Source organism: Gallinula chloropus (assembly GCF_964237585.1).
Source record: "Gallinula chloropus genome assembly, chromosome: 5".
In the NCBI taxonomy this organism is placed as follows: domain Eukaryota; kingdom Metazoa; phylum Chordata; class Aves; order Gruiformes; family Rallidae; genus Gallinula; species Gallinula chloropus.
The window spans coordinates 7,683,680-7,700,866 of NC_140090.1; the positions used below are offsets into that span (position 1 = coordinate 7,683,680).

At 38.9% G+C, this 17,187-nt stretch overlaps 1 protein-coding gene across 1 annotated transcript in view; it reads right to left on the reverse strand.

Moving 5' to 3' along the window:
- MGAT5 (alpha-1,6-mannosylglycoprotein 6-beta-N-acetylglucosaminyltransferase) overlaps positions 1 to 11,583 on the reverse strand; it is a gene marked incomplete at both ends in the record, with an annotated part of 71,342 nt that extends 59,759 nt beyond the window's left edge. The window contains 2 exons of the mRNA XM_084265358.1: positions 9,047 to 9,214; positions 11,346 to 11,583. Of these exons, the coding sequence (XP_084121484.1) occupies positions 9,047 to 9,214; positions 11,346 to 11,583 (406 nt within the window). The remainder of the gene's footprint in view (positions 1 to 9,046; positions 9,215 to 11,345) is intronic.
- Positions 11,584 to 17,187: the final 5,604 nt, after the last annotated feature.

A 17,187-nucleotide genomic window follows, 5' to 3' on the forward strand; every position in this document is an offset into this window, starting at 1 on the left:
ACAGTTCACAGGTGCAGGTCTTCATTTTTTGCAATTAAAATTGAAAAAAAAACCCCTCCATGTGCACAGGTTTAGTTTGTGCTAGTGAAGGTCTACAACACCCAAGAGAGAATTACATTGTTAAAAGCACAACTTGTCACAGGGAATTGATTTTTTTGTTTGCTTCCTTTAACAAAACAGTGAGTGCTACAAACATACTTTACCCCTTGCCTATATTGCACCATCCTTTAAATAATGTGTTTTGTAGGAGGAGGCTAAAAAATTCTGGTTTGACTTTTCTCCATCAGACAGTTAGAAATAACCCAGTAACACAGTAAGCTGAATAACAGTTATAATTAGGTACTCAGTAGTTACTGTTTATTGATAGGTATTGTGTCAGAAGAGTTTTAAAATATCAAATGAAACAATAAGTAAATCAAAAAAACCCACAATCCTGTTGAAATTGCAAACTGACACCAGCAGCCTAACTAGTCTGCCAAGGACCAACTTAATTCTTCAGAGAATGGAAATATCTTAAGATATCTTACTATCTTAAGATTTAACACATGACAAAAAAGTTTATATACTTTGGAAACTTGAGGCTGAAACCCAGATTTTTAGACTAAGGCAAAAAAGCATATTAGAATATCTTTTCATGATATATAACATAGATAACAGTTCAAGTCAGTGTTTCCCATCAGCGGATCTCAAACCAAGGAACAGTCTTACTATTAAAAGGGCAGAGTCATCATACCTGATCAAGTCTTCTGTCTATTTGCTCTTCCTCTGCTTTTGATCATGATACAAAAGTACTAGTCTTACTTTAGTTCACTGAACCCTTCTCTCGTTCCTATTTCAGTTCTGAAATCTGGTATCTACAATTAGACACCACACTGTAGTTAAGGCTGGTTTAGCTTGTGTAAGGTCTCCTTTCCCTTCTCCCACTAATTAACTCATTCTCAATTTAATTCACATTTTTTACTCTCCAGCTGGTCAGATTTCTTTAGAAAGAGAATTTGTAGTGCTGAAAGCACGACTGACATATCCAATGAAATGAGCTAAAGGTTTCAAGACTTTAAATGCAGAGCACAAAATGCTTTCTACTAACATTTTAGAAACCTCAGTAGCAAAGCATCAGTCTGATGCAAAGAAAATCAACTTTTCTACTGCTAGTCCACCCTCACACCAGCTGTGCTGCTGTGTTCCATTAATGCTACTGAAATCAATGCAGACTTAGGAGAATTCAAGTAGTAGTCAAGTGGTTAATCAAAATGCGGCCCAGGGGACCACTAACAGCCCCCTTCAGCATTACTAATACAGCTTAGCACTGCTGTGGAAAATATTCACGTGTGGTCTTCTGCACAGTCATTACACTGTGCAGCAACAGCAAGGCTTGGAAACACACAATGCTCTCCAGCTCCACGTTCCTGCCTTTGTGGGAGGCAAATGGACAGCAAAACGGGGAAAACTGCTTGGTGTTATATACAGTGTGGAAAAAGAATACAATGGATAAAGCACAATAAATACAAGTCAAAGCGAAGCATGACCTTGAGACAGCTGACATCTAGGCTATTAGAACTAGTGCAGCCCACATCCTGTTCTATCCAGTGCACACACTGGCGTTTTGTGGGGCAGATAGTTTGCTTTTTAAGGCATGACCGTACAGAACATTGTATGTACTGTGGTAACTAAAGAAAAGCCTACTGTAGTTCTCTTAAGACAGGAGAGAACTTTTAGAAATTCAAAGTAATATGCAATATCTTAGCTTTTTTAGTTTGTCTCTGCAAGCATAGAACTATGGGGTGAACTACGGCTGCAACTGTTAAAACTAATGAGGGTGTTACAAGTGTAACAGAGTTCATCAGAAAGAGAGCACTGGAAGCAAATCAACTGATCATGAAGTCACTAGAGTGGTCCTCCTCACCTAAAAGCCCCATCTTTAGGAGGAAGGACGTGGAAATACCACGACAAAGGTCCTTCTCACCATAGTAACGTTAGGAAAGAAGCCTGCTTGCAGCATTGCCAAAGCTGTCCTGTCAGCTGCCTCGCTACATATGCGCGAAGGATGCCAGATATCTGACAGGCATCCAAGCCATCATGTCTTAAGATGACAAGTCTGCATCCTAATGAGTGACTTTAAAGATGTTAACACTAAAGTTGTTAAAAGAGAACTCAAGAGCCAATATAGCAGAAGAAGTTAATGGGTAAGGTGGAAAAGGTATGGAAACTCTGAATGGATACGCTGAAAATCTTCTCCCTCCCTGAGCAGCACTACATAGAGCAGCCTGATACTTCACTGCTCCTGGTGCTGGAAAGAGTCCTCTATGAATCAGGTATGTGCAAGGGGGGCGTGGAGAAAGGTTGGATGTGAACAGTCACTTGCTCATTTTTATGGGATCAAAGAGACACAATTAAAATCTTCTGAAGTGACACTTTTTAAGCCAAAAGAACACTTTGTAAACAACCAGACTGGCACAGTTTCTGGTATGATTATACTATCTGAGGTGTTCGATGGTTACACTTATTAAAAATTTAGCTTTTCACTGAACAAGCACAGTATAATGATGACAATGGGCTCAGAGCACCTTGGCCCTTGCATTAAGCATTTTTATTTTTAAAAAACTGGATTACAACGTGCACATTCAGAATTAATACCACTATTATTTAGTAGTGCTTTAAAGCCTGAGGAATTGAAACCATTTCCTTAGTTTCCTTAAATCAAGTTTTTCCCATAGCTGCCAGAACACAGCAAGAGTTCACAATTTAGGGGAAAAAGAAAAACCAAACCAACCCCAAAGCAAAGCCCAAGCTAAAGCCAACCCACAACACAAATCCCACACCCTCTGCTTACCAAAAAAAAAAAAAAAAAAAAAAAAAAAAAAAAAAAATCACATGAAGAACACAGAGGATTCTTTGATCATGTTTGTGCAAGCAGATTGCCCTGGCTGATGAAATATGCTTAGTGCAATAGTGTCCCACCAAAATCAAGGATTTCTTTCATAGTTATCTTAGAAAAGCACTACTGTTAAAAACCAAGCTGTCTAAACAGAACTATCCTGTGCCTGTCACATGGAGCCAAGGATTTAGCTACAACAGAAGGAGCCATATAGACATGTGCCATAGTTTCATACTTCCCCATTTCCATTTAATCATCTCCAAATCAGCAATTTAGGATTCACCTAGGGTGTTATTTGTGCACTGGCTCAAAGCTTTCTGTTCTAAAGGCTGATGGAAACACTTTATCTGGTAGGCAGGCTTAGATGAGTATTTTTTGTGTGCATGGGAATAGAGTACTTCCCACAAATGCAGAAAGGGTGGCTACCAAATATCTTAAAAGCTTTTCAGATACAACTTGGCTAAAGTCCTTGGAAAGAGTGCTTTATTGCTTCTGAAACCAATCAGCTGATGCCTTATAAGTGTTTGCAGTAACAAGTCACTCTTTCTTAAATGAAATGGAGGTTCTGAAAAAGCTGTTGAAAATTGTCTGTATCAAAACAGCCAGATAGTTTGATGGTTTTGAGGAGGGAAGAAAAAGGAAAGAATGCTTGTTATTTCATACATGGACTGGAGGAGGGCAGAGAAAAGTAACAGCTAACCTCTCACTCAAGCTACCCAAGGTGCTCCACAGCCATGCTTTGTAACAAAATTTGTGCAGCCTCACCCTCTAGTAGAGGTCCCATTACTCCACACCTTTGGGATTAGGAATTAGAGGTATTTGCAATACTAAGATGCTCTACTACCCTTTCACAAAACCCAAAAGAGAAGAGAAACTGTTTTGTTCTTGGGCTTCTCTCAACAAAACTAACTTCAGAGGAAGAAGCCAGGTGTACTAGCACACTACAAACCTTAAACCTAAACACACTAAGAATGCAAATACACACTACAGTCTACATGTGAATTGACAATGCTACTAGCCTGTCTCTGAAAGGAATGAGAGATTTCTGGTCTCTAAATGGGAACTCCAAAGTGATTCAATTAAGTTTGACTTCACCTACTTCAGAGGCAGCTGAGTTACAGTCCTTGCTAAATCCAAATCCTCAACATTTCCTCCTACCAACTGTTATCGCCTTCTTATTATGAACGAGCATAATCCAGATGGATTTTCTTCAGATCCTTTTATCTGCCAAAAACTCCCCACACCAGCACAGAGCGCTATTTTCCATCACAGATTTCACCACTGCTGCCTCAATTCCTTACCACACTTGACAGACAGAGGTGGGGGAGAAATTCTGGAGGGAGAAAAAAAAAACTGGGAGGGGAGGGAAGAGAAGAGCCCCTACATTTGAAACATTGAGTCACACTCTTAAAAATGCCTGCATATCTGCTTAAAGTACAATTACAAATCTTGGTCAAAGAGTATATTTTATTTATATTAGGTAATCTCCAAATGCCAACATCTTTCAGGTTTCAGGATGTTAGTGAAGAGGTTACTGAAAAAGTCATGGGCTTGGTACCAAGTAATACCTATTGCATAAACTGCTTGTTCAGGCTACAGTGGTGAAAACACAGGCTAAAAATTGACCAAAACTGGTTTTAGGAAGCCACAAACATTACATAAGGCATAAATAGCCACAATGGCCACTGTTTGTCCAGAGATAATTTCTGGCTGTACTAACAAACTCAAGATAGGTTTTTTTTTCCAAACTACTAAACAGTTTGATTATTTCCCATGCCAGCACCTCCTTTTTCCTTTGCTGACAGGCTCTTTCAGAGAGGGTATTGCTCATCCCTTCATCAAGTAATTTATAGTGTTATGGCCTTAGTATAATACTCCAGGTTATAACACCTCCCAGTTGAATGCTTATTTGGACTAAACTTTGCAGTTCTCATTGCTTAACATCTTCCACAGCCAGGCTACATTCTGCCTGGTTGAACACCATTTAAAAAACCCCAACAACCATCAAACAAAAAAAACCCCAAAACCAACCCTCTCCCCCCACACCCACCCCACCCCCCAAAAAATAAAAAACCCAAGAAAACCAACCCCAACTTTGGTAGTCAGATGCTCCCTTAATGTTTGGGGTTTTTTTCCCCTCAATCATCCTACCTAATTTTATCTTCCTGCTACTGGTGGTATCATCTATTCACCAGGAAAACCTACAGAAGTTGCTGATAAAGTTTTTGAAGACATCTGGTAGCCCCTCAAATGCCATCCTGACTACCAACAGTAGTTACAGTTGTTTTAAAAGGAGCTACAAAACTCATTATTATTATTATTATTATTATTAGAATTTCTCTCATCCATATGGTTCAGAGAAAACCTTCCATCTGTTTTTACAGCTGTAAGGCTAAAAAGGCTGTGTATTCCTTCATTACCACTGTCACAGAGTTACAGGCAACTACTGCTCACTAGTACAGAGCAGTTCTGTTCCTCAGGGGGACATGAACTACTCAGATGAATTTGGCTGTGCAGCTGCAGTGACCACTCAAATCCGGATATCTGTGTCCCCAAAAGAATATTAAAAATACCAAAAAAGTACATAGAAGGGTTTTTTCCTTCATCAGAAAGAACAATGATAGAATCTATGTTGCAATATCAAGAGTCTGCAGTATCTTAATGTATTTCAGCTCAAATGTAGTGTGTTAGCAGAAGTAACCTTGAAAGTTTACTAATTATAAGAACTTTTTTGGGCCAACAGACATTTTGCCATCAAGATGCACATTGGGCAAAATGAAATCCCCACTGATCATTGAGAAGTGTCAGCATTTTAAGGAAATTGATTTTTCAACCAGTTTGCTATCGACAACCATTTCTCAACATACATTTTTACCTTGATTACTTAGAGTCACATTCAAACTCAGATCTGAGCTACAATAGAAACAGTGTATATACGAACTGAAGGAAGCATCCATACATTCTAATACTATAAATGTTCCTTTTTTATACTATTATTCTAGTTGTCTGCACAGAAAAGGTGAACAGGAGTGGATTTTAAAAGACCCAAAAATCCCCATATTTGGTCCAATTGGCAGTTTCCTTATTCTCACAGAAAAGAATTTTATAATCCATGAGTCTGAGTCATGACCACATACCAGCTGTATTTACGTCAGATAAAATTATAACCTGGACTGATTTCAGTAACATGACCTTGGAACTAAGCCATGATTCTTGCCTTATCCCAATCCTCTCTCTATAGCATATCCATACTGTTCTCAGGGCCACTGTCTGAATACAGCAATGTACCTCACAAAAGAAAATTGCCCTTGTAGAGAGGCTTTGGAAGGAGAAATGTTGACCAATCATAATCCCTGTTCTTCCTTGTTTGCAGATAAAAGAACACATGGAAGCATTACTAGTATTAAAAATACACAGTGAGGAAAAGTTCACAGCACATTCAGATTGACCAGTCTTGCCTGCCATGGTGGTCAGTTTTAAATGCTAAAAAAATAATTATGGTTTGCTCTAGAGTTTGTGTCCAGTCATGATCAGCAGTGAGGACAAATATTTACAGTGCAATGACTTTCCTGTCAACCTATTATTCCTTATTTTATCACTTACATCTACTGAAGCAGTATGCAACACACAGTAAACGTTACACAAGATCAGTGAGGACAAATTGCATATTTCAGGATAATTAATGACTCCAGTATTTACTACCAAGGTTTACAAGAAATGTCAGTAGATGCTATGGTGCAGCTTAAGCCTGCACGAAGCTTCATTTATTTCAGAAAGCCTTTACATTGATAAAGGGGCATCATACAGGTTACAGAATCAGGTCTCAGTGTACTGTTCCAGCTCAGTCCAAAAATAATAAATGCACAAAGTAGTTCCACTGGAAGTGGGTCTCTTCTGTGGAAGTCTGCTAATGACACTGCACTGTTGCACTGATGAGCGAGGCTACAAAATGCTTCATTTACTTTAGTTTTAAACAGCAACTCTAAGGCACATAAAGATTTGCAAAAAGATAAACTTCAAGTCTTGAAAAAACATTACTAGAAATTTTAAGTATGATGTGGTTGGGATGCTCCATAAATACTGTAGTCGTCCAGATAGAGTGAAATTACTAACAGTAGGTAACATGAGTTTGTCTGAAGCCAGCATTAAAACATTACAGCTGATAAGAGAGAAAAGGTACTCCTAACAGGTCTGCTTTCTGTGATCACTTCATAGAGCCAACAGCTGAATAAGCTATTATAAAGATGACAAAGGAAATACCATGTGTGTTTGTAAACACACGTTTCAGCTCCAGTAAAATGACATACTGTTGGGTAACAAAATGCCTTCTCCACAACAATTTTTGGATTATCTCAATTGCTTTAGCACAATAAAAAGGGATGCTGGTGAAATTGTACAGACAAAACCAACACTGTAGCTGGTACTGTAATCACAATGTTTACTCACCTAGCTTATTTTTTGAACAATTCCTTGCTAACAGAGAAGACAATTATATTATGGTTTTACTGGAATAATATGGCTTCCAGAGTTTGTTACTGTCAGGAAATTCCTATGAAGACAGAAGTAGAAACAAGTTTTTCCTTTCCATTTGGCTGCCTCTGATCAGATTAATTTTCTCCGATTGTTCCAAATGGATAAATAGTAGGCACTTTAACTCAAGGATTAGCTTCACACTCCACCCATTAGTACTATCCAGGATGGAGACACTTCAACTCTAAGATTATCCAGACACCAGAAAAATACATTAATGAAACCTTAAGAAACTGCTTCCTAAAGGTATTTCTGGTTTTGCTGTTCAATAGAGTTGCTTCAAATATTTTAAACTTAGTGTACCAAGAGTCAAAGGTAAAAAACCTGAAGCTCCAATAAGACAAATAATGTCCTTTGCCACAGAGAAAGCCTCAGGCAGCAAAATACTATGTAAACAGAGCAAACTGAAAACTCCTACCAAGGTTTGTAAATGTTCCTTGTGAGTACTAAAATTGTGAATCTAGCAGACTCCAAGAATAACAAACAAAATGTAAATCACCCTAAGGACTCATAAGAGATGTTTCCTGATCAGATAAGAATAATGATCCTTTGCCTATGTGTAAGCAGAGACATGAGTATGCTTCTTCAATTATCTGCAAATCTACTGAACTAACACCATCAAGTCTCTCTTTTGCCCAACTACAGAAAGAAAATATACAGGGATTTTTTTCCTTTTATATATAGCTCATAAACCGTAACAGTACTGTATTAGCTCACTTCCCATCAAAGCAGATCTTCCAACAAAGATCTTGTGATGCACACCCTGTGGTAGCAACATGACATACCCTATCAGTAGTCTGTAGCTGCTATACCTCTTCACTTATTTATTTCTAATCTGTCTTCAGTCTAACCAAGACAAGAGAGACAAAGGGGGTAAAAAAAAAATGGTACCACAAGGCAAGCAGTAGTAAACCACACATGCAAAATGCTATTGTAAGCACCTATCAGCATATTTGTACTATGCGGCAAACGAGGTGAGGTCTGTCTCACCAAGAGATAATATTCCTTTAACACCCTGGTACAGCAGACAAATGCAGGTTTTTGATGATTCAAATGCTTTGATAAATTGTGAGTCCACTGAAGACAAAATACTTGCAATGGCACTTTAAAACATGTATTTATTTAAGCTGAAGGTATGATGTAGGCAGCGCCTATGTGTCAAACCATAAGAGCTATTAAGCAGAGTAGGGAAAGGACATTTTGAAATAATAACTAGTAACAAACATAGTAAGTGTTTTCTTTCTCTTCATAACCAATAAAATGCCTATGGCAGGTATGCAGAGCAGATTCATACCAACTCAAGTAAATAGACTTGGAGAATAAAACATCTGCCCAGTTTCATTGTTCTGAAGTGTAACCATCTTAAGTATGGACCATCTAGTATGAATGTGGCAGACTATCTCCCTTTGGCAGAGAATGATTTTCTTCCATGTGTCTGAGTAACCGTAGGAGAAAGGGTAACTTCCTTCCTCTGAGCTTATAAACACCCACTGGACTTAAGATTGATGCAGGCTAGGCTTTGAATTTTGTTTTCTAAGACATTACAAATATCTAACAACAACAAAAAAACCATGCTGTGGCTAAGTAAGAAAAATATGGACTAAACAACCTATAAATATTTTAAACAATTGCCATACCCACCTGCTACATTAAGCTTTTCAACTGCTCCTAAACTGGGAGCAGGAGTGGTAGTATTGTTGGTAGAGTTTGCTCCTGTTCCATTAAGTACAAGATTTTCCACCTTGGACTCCAGCTTCCCAATGCGTTGCAAGATATTATCCAACAAGACAGCAAGAGTTTTCTTCAAATCTACAAGTGAACATCAAGAGTTAAAAATGCTTAATAATGCAATGGACACTGTCAGACAGAATCAAGACACTGATATGAGCATGAGACAAATATATATAGAAACTCTCTCAGTGCAAGTGTTTCCCACTAGCAGTTCTATGCACTAACGTTCCCTACTTCATTCAGGCTCAGATGTTTCCCTGGATGTGGAACTTGTCTTCCTGTGTGTTTTACAAAGCACACTGCAACTCATACACATATCCTATATTCACAGTGAAGTGTGCACCTTTACGGGTACACACACGGGAACAAAAACCAGGCATGTTTTTAGTAGCTCAAGCAATAAGAATCTGCTTAAATAACAGCAAATCTAAACATAAATCCATATTCAAGCACTGTCAGACGAATGGTCTCAGATGCTCGGTCACCTGGAAACAAAGATCCCTTTCCCAAAAGGGACAGCTTTGCCTCAGCTAACCCAGCATCTCTACCTCCACCACCACCAGGTTCTGTGCTGGCAACAGAAGTGAGAAGTTTCACCTTTCTGTCATATACACAAAACACTCACTTTCAAATGCAGTTTAACTTCTCCTAGGGAACTTGACCACTGCTTGGCAGCAAGTCAATTTACTCTTCAGTGGGATTTGGAACAGGAAATGAATGCCACAGGCTGCAGGGGGAACTCAGCTTAAGGAGATGCTATACCCTGGGCCCTAGCTAGGGCACATATTAATGTAGCTACCCTTCAGTTTCTGGAGGCATATTGTTTGGGGTTTTCTGTTGCTTTTTTGTTTTCCTTCTTCAATTCACTTACCATCAAGCACCCTTACAAGATAATGGGACACTGATGATGGCTATATAGCAGACAGGGCTGGGGTTTTTTAACCCTATGCACACAGCTCTATGGACCTCTACTTGCTTGGAGGCCTTCAATCTAACTATGGATCTAGTACCACTCTAGCTTCTGTTGCTTTGTAAGATCACAATACCAGGATAGTTCAACATGCAGAGTAAGGATGGCTTGTTACTTAAGCAACAAAGCAATGTAACTGTTAGCATGCTTGGGATGATTATCTCAGGCTTTCAGGCAGGCACCTTCACACAAACTGAATTTTTTTTTCTAGGGGAAAAACATGGCAACAGAAACAAGACATAGAGACAACCCCCCAACAGGGTATTTTCATTACATGCACCAAAAACTGAAGAGTCTTAAGATAAAACTAGAGAAAAGGGTGCAGTTATCTGTTATATCCTTTGTCTAAGCCTACAAAACTCATCTATCCAATTTCTTAAGAGCAATTAAGGCAATTCTAAAAGGAAACATATCTAGGTGACTAATTAGCCATTAACTATCCAGATAGCCTGAAAGTGCATAGGCAGGTAGGAAAGAAAGTGAGTTTAAAAAATGCTAAATAAGTAATGTGTATGATGTGATCTTACCAGACTGAAAAGGGGCCAAATCTAATGTGAAATTGGATTATATTTTTATTCTTATAATATTTTCTGATAACATGCTTCATTCTTTTCTGCAAGCTTTGTCTCACACATGCACACAAAATTAACTCTGATGTTGTACAATATGGAAGAGTAAACATTAAAACTTACTGGCGAACAAAGTACTGAAACCCAGAAAAAGTGTTCTCTACCCTGAGGCAAATATATTTAATTCAAGCTTCTGCCAGATAAACTTAAATGTTAAATAAATTGCCTGAACAAAGAAGCAAAGTGGGAAAGAAAAAAAGAAATAAACATAGCAGGTCTCTATCAGCAAAGAAGTTCTTCCACAATGAATTCCTTAGATCACTGACACGTAAAATGAAATGCCTCCTGAGTTTCTCAAAAAACAGCAGAAAAATTGTTTGGTGGTTTGTTTTTTTTTTTTTAAATGAAGCTTTAAAATCTAACCTGAGGCATACTAGATATAGCTACTAGACAGACGCAATAAAAATTAGCAGACAATTTCATTTCCAAGTGACTGGAAACATAAAGTTTGTCCTGTTTCATACTTAGAAATGAAGACTGCTTTCTCCATTTGTGCAGAAAATTCACAGTGCAAAGTATTGTCAATTGAGCAGGATTATGGAGTAAAATGCTTGTATCTCTCAGAAAAAAATTAAATCAGACTGTCATTTAATCTAGAGCACACACTTACCATACGCTGTCACTGTCCCAACGTAAGGTCCATCGACCACATTTTTATTTTCTTCAGCTAATGCCTTGATGTATCTTTTGCTGAGATCCAAAATTTGCTCACGCAGGACTGAACTGCTTTCATGTTGTGTTTGCTGCTGAATAGTAAAATGCAGAAGCATCATTCCCCAAATGAAACCAAAAGTCACCAGAAAAAAGCCGAGTTTCTGAGAGGACAGCTTCCATGGAGAGAATGCCATGATTCCCAACAGCTTCACACAGTTACTATAAAGGTTCCTAAAGCACGAAGCCAAACAGCAAGTTCATGGTCCAGGTATATAAATATCACAGAGCAGGACTCAATTTTATTCCAGCTCCTTCGTCAACGTATATCCGTATTTCAGTTCCATCCTGTTGCAAGAGAAAGGAAAAGAAGCATAGTTACCACAACACATTAGAAGTTTTTACTAGCCACCCTAGGTCTTCACTTCAACTGGCACAAAATAGAAGCAGACAATATGCTTTCTTTGTAAATGTACTGTACTAGCCACAGCATAAAGCAGCAGAGAAAAGCACTGGAAAGAGAACAAAGAGGGACTGATGCGCCTGAGCAGGTGTAGGACACCTCTCATTATCTGGATCAAATTCAACGCTCAAAGAGGATTCTAAGCTGAATTTCAAGGTAAGGCTGCTTTTACATATTGTGTGTGTGTACACAAAACTTTGTGAAGCTGCCAGTGCAGCAGTTTAAAACAATTCTCAACATAATTCCATTCCCAGAAAACAAGTAATTTTAGCTGGCAGCGACACTGCTCGGAGTTCCTGGCAAGAGCTACGGCATATGGCTAGATAGGTGATCAGGAAATCAGACTCCCTCAGGGGTAAAGAGGAAAAAAAAAGAAATCTACATTATTTAAGCCAATGCACTCTTCTCCTGGCTTACACTGCAAGGAGTCAGAAAGCTGGAATAATCTCCTCTTGCTCCTGTGTGGCCTCTGCCATGCAGTTACTGCTTATTCATAAAACAGAGTCCAACGAGTTTGCCCTTTGCAACTCAATTCAAAACATACTTCTGAATGTTACAGCATCTCTTTTGAATATAAAATTAATATTCAAGGAGCTTTTATCATACATGGGGAAGACAACTGTAACAACGGCCTTTAGGACGCAGTAGGACTGTTTTTTCATGGTAAACTCAAAGACAAAATCTGGCATAAACAACACAAAGGCAAAAAAAACTCTGTGATGAGGGCTAGAGGTAGGGTCCTTAGCATAAAACCCAACAAGAAGAAAGGTGATTAAAAGGTAATTAAGTGTAACCTATCATGTTAAAACACAGATTTGGTAAAATGTTATCCTTTTAAGTTCATAATGCTTCCAGACAGGATTACAGAACACAATGTTCCCTTCCATTCTGCACTTGCACAGATAATGCAGATGCTACTCTGTTTTAATAGGATAATTACACAAATGCCTGCTAGCAGTGCTCCCTGATTGTTAAAATTCCCTTTAGATCTTCTGCATTCAGTCGAACCAGCAGTTCTGCAGAGGGGCAGAAATACCTTCGGACCACTTATCTTCCAGCAGGGCTGGCGTGTGCATTTAGCAGCATCGATTGCTATTGACTGCAGGGTGCATGTGCGCCCCATAGTAAGCTCACAACAGACCTAAGGCAGCGACTGCACCGCCCGTTTACCTTGCTAAACGATCAGTCTGCAGCCATCTTCAGCTTAAGGAGGAATGGTGCAGAAAAAAAAATGAATTGCAAATACAGTAACAGAGATCATAAAGCCCTCAAGTTGACTTTTCTACGCCTAAAATATCTCAATAGAGAAAACGAATGGCCTCGACAGAGAAAAGGATTCTGTTCAATGCTGCTCTCCATCAACTCAACTTAATTTTCCAACAAAATGAAGAAGGAAGTTTGACTTCCTTCAGTTTATGTAACTATAGCCTTGGGACACTCTTTAAGCTGACTAAAAAGTAGAGCATTGTTATTTCAATATAAACTGAATGGTTTACTCTTCTCCTGCATTATCTGGTATGAGGGAATATAGAAAATTCTGTAATTTAAACCAGCATCACCACTTCAAAAAGAAATATGAAATACTGAAGATTAACTCCCTCAGTGACTTGATTTCAAGTAAGAATTGATAGTGTCCTCCACAGCCATAAGATCTGTGCTTATAACAGTCAATATTTCTTCCCCAATTATCAGTTTGTGAAGTGGAAAACACTGAATAAGAAAGTGAACCTACCACCAAGTTCTAACAAACAAGTGTTAATGATTTTTTTATGGCTAGATGTTTAGGAAAACAGCAGTTTAAAATGCAAGTTTTTCACAGTCTTTTTTTATTTTAAGTTCTAGAACAGAAACAAGGATGATTACAAAAAAGTATATGTCTAACCTTTGAGAATGATCAACTTACATACAGCTATTGACTTTACTGTTCTGTTTACCAACAAAGACTTAAATCCACTCCAAAACTGTAAGAAGGTAGACACAAAATATCAAAGTTTTGCCCTAAGAAAGGATTAAAATCCCCTGACAGATGCAATGACACACCCCACTTCTCCCCTATTTCAAGTGCTAAAAGCAAAAAAAAAAAAAAAACCAAACCCAAACTAAAGCCCCAAACTAGCCCTCTGTTAACTGCCAGTTAAGAATTCCAGTGGCTAGCAACTTGCTGAATGCACAACAATGTGTAATTGGGTTTACAGCACTGCTGGTGGCCATGGAGGTCCGTGAAGTGCACAGAAGAATCTCTGTGCTTCCCAGTGCTTCCATGGCCAAATACATGCCCACACTGACTTTGGTATATTTTTAATCCTAGATATGACAGATTTTAAGGACTGTAGCACAGTTCTTCCACAGTTAACGATCACTACATACCTATAATGACTCATTATTTGGTATCTAAGTGGACAGTGGTCAGAAGATAGCAGTGGGTTATGTGGGAAGCACAGCAGCACAGAAACGCCCTTGTGGTGTTTCAGTTAATTTCCTGTCGAACAGAAGTGAGCAACAGTTGAAGCAACAGACACACATTTGTGTACTGTAAGCAGGCATGGATTTTGGTAGTGTCTGCTGACTAGTTATTTCTCTGCCCACACCAAGCGAGCCATTCCCAAGCACAAGGTGGTACAGTACTTCCCTTATTCTCCTTTTTGCATTACAAATGTTCTCAGAGCTGAGACCATTGACGATTAAGGCCTTTTCCTAGTCTAGTCTCCAAAACACACAATGGGAGTCATATCTACAGAGGATATGGAAACACTTTTATGGTCTCACTCTAAGACAACTCTTGAAATAATTCCAGCACCCCTCTGGAAACTGGGTATGTCATAGTTGTGAAATTGTTTGTGCAACTGTTACAAAGATAATTCCTACTGCTTTACAGAGAGTTGTTAATGTACCAAAGCTAAAAATTAGATGTGAAAAACAGGGTGAAAGTGAAAAGGCATTAAAGATTTTCTTGCCTTGCATAAAGAACTTCGCTATGTTCTTCCTTAAATTCAACTCTAAACAGCCAAAATCCCACCACATCTGAACCAACACATTGGTGTTTTGTTTTTCAACAGAGCAGATACGCCCTTTGTGATAAACATACCACAATTTAAAACAGAACTACCTCTACCCTTAACAAAAATGTTTAGAATGTATCTTTGGAAAAGGGCTAACCTTACACCCATTTCCATAGGCATAAGACTTAACACCTTTTGCACTTCTAGTCTTTAAAAAAAGCTTCCTTAAAAACACATTTTGGTTTATATTTAACAAAATTGTGCACAACAGTGGGTCAGTTCACTAGTTACTGAGAATATGATTACCACACTTCCTCTATTGCAGCAAAAAACCCTGACCTCCCCCTGTTTAGAATTGTATCAGGAAAGCAAGCCAAGGCTGAAGTGATCTGTGGGCCAGAGATGCAATCCACACATTTCTCAGCATTTTAATCTTTATTTTTCAAATTTTTACATGCTTAAAATAAACTACACACAGTTAATCTTCATGTGAAGAGATTTGTATGACATTGCCATGTATTATTCTTCACTTTCCAAGAAGAAATAATCATTGATAAGAGATTAGGCAAAGTCTCTAATGTATATAGTTATACAAAGCTTGATGTTCTCTGTCCATCAGCACCTCTGTCCTTGGAGCGGTATCCTCAGGATGAAGAGCTGAATCCTGACTATCAGCTGTATGCACTGGTTAACACTAGCTCCACAATTATAAAACCTTAACTGCCTGTAGCCACAGCAGAAGCTGTTGCCCCCATAAAAGAAACAGCAGATCGAGTAGTATTTAATTATTAGCTCATTATGAACTCAAACATAAGCAAGCTTACACAGCTTAACCAGTAAACAATTTCAATGCATTTTTGAACCAAGTGTCTGAGTGAAAATAGTATTGTCACCTCCAGGAACAGGTCACAGGCCTTATGCCAATTGTGTTCTTACACCAAACATGCAAGGCCCAAACCCTGCCCTCTTATGCTTGTGAAATTGTTAGAACTTGTGTGAGCTAGAGCTGGGTTCCAGGTGCCTATTGTTAGGGCACATAGCTTAGATATGAGAGAACAACAAAAGCCTTGAAAACAGAGGCACAGGTTGAAAGCAGGGGCCCCAGATAAATATCTTGCCATCAAGGACCACAGCTATCAGTGCTGGATACATGGCACCAGATCTGTGGTACTGTGTGCTCACAATAATTTAAAAGATTGTTACAGGCTAATTGCTTTGAATATGCAATGGTAGTGACAAGGAGGGAGATAGCTATGTGTATTGTTAACGAATATCCATCTAGTGAGGTTATGTTACAAAGTTTAAAGGTGGTTGAAAACTTTTATGAGCCTGCTAAACCTTCATTCATAGCCATCTCTCACTCATACAATGTGTATTCAACTTGCAACATCACGCCACCACGCCTGACACCGCCCCCCTCCCCTCCCCATTTGTTATTGTATCAGAACCAGCTCAAAGACCTGCTCTTAAAAACCCCCACATCAGGATCCTAATACAAATGATGGATTTTTCCAGACTTTTCTGAAGAGGGCAGGCTGCACTTCTGTCTGTAACTCTGGTTCTGCAGAACAACTCGTTACAGTCCAGAGCACAAACATCAAGATGCGAATTTCCTCTATTCTTATGAAGGGTGTGTTACCCTAAAAGCTAAGGATAATTCAAGTGTCAATCCAGTGGGCTGCCAACACACCAGAGCTACAGCCAGAAAACACAGTGGTGAGTGAAAACACCTGCCACATCCTAGCACTTCTCTGCTAAGGGATGCCAGGACTCGTGCTTCGTGCAGAAGCTGATGTAATGCATCTTAAAAGGGATAGACAATCCTCTAAAACCTCCTTTCTAGAAGTAATGAGTCCAACTGGGACTGCTAGATTTTAACAGTTTAAACCAGACATGCTTCAACATATGCATAAACTCGAATTCCAGGCTGATGTTAACCGCCGACTCCTGCGGCAGCTGCATTACCTAAACAGATGTGCACTATACCCCAACTGAATGGAAAATTAAAGGATTTCAGTACTGCAGTTCTGAGCTCCTGTGGGAATCTCTCAGCAGATGTCCCACCCCAGTTGGCCAATCTGAAATAGTACAATCTGTGCTGAAGACACCCTGCCCCCCAATTTTACTTATTGCAAGATGCTGGCTTTAGTCCTTTTGGAGGCTGGCTCTACCCTTCCTTCTTTCAAAATACAGAGCTAACAGCAGGATAAGTTGCACCTTGCTACTTAATAATACAGTCAAGTGAAATCAAAGAGCAGTCATATGCTGTGTTGGAAGAAGGTAAGAAAAAATACAGTAGCTCAAAGAAGAAAAATGAAGCCTGATTCTGCTAAGAACAC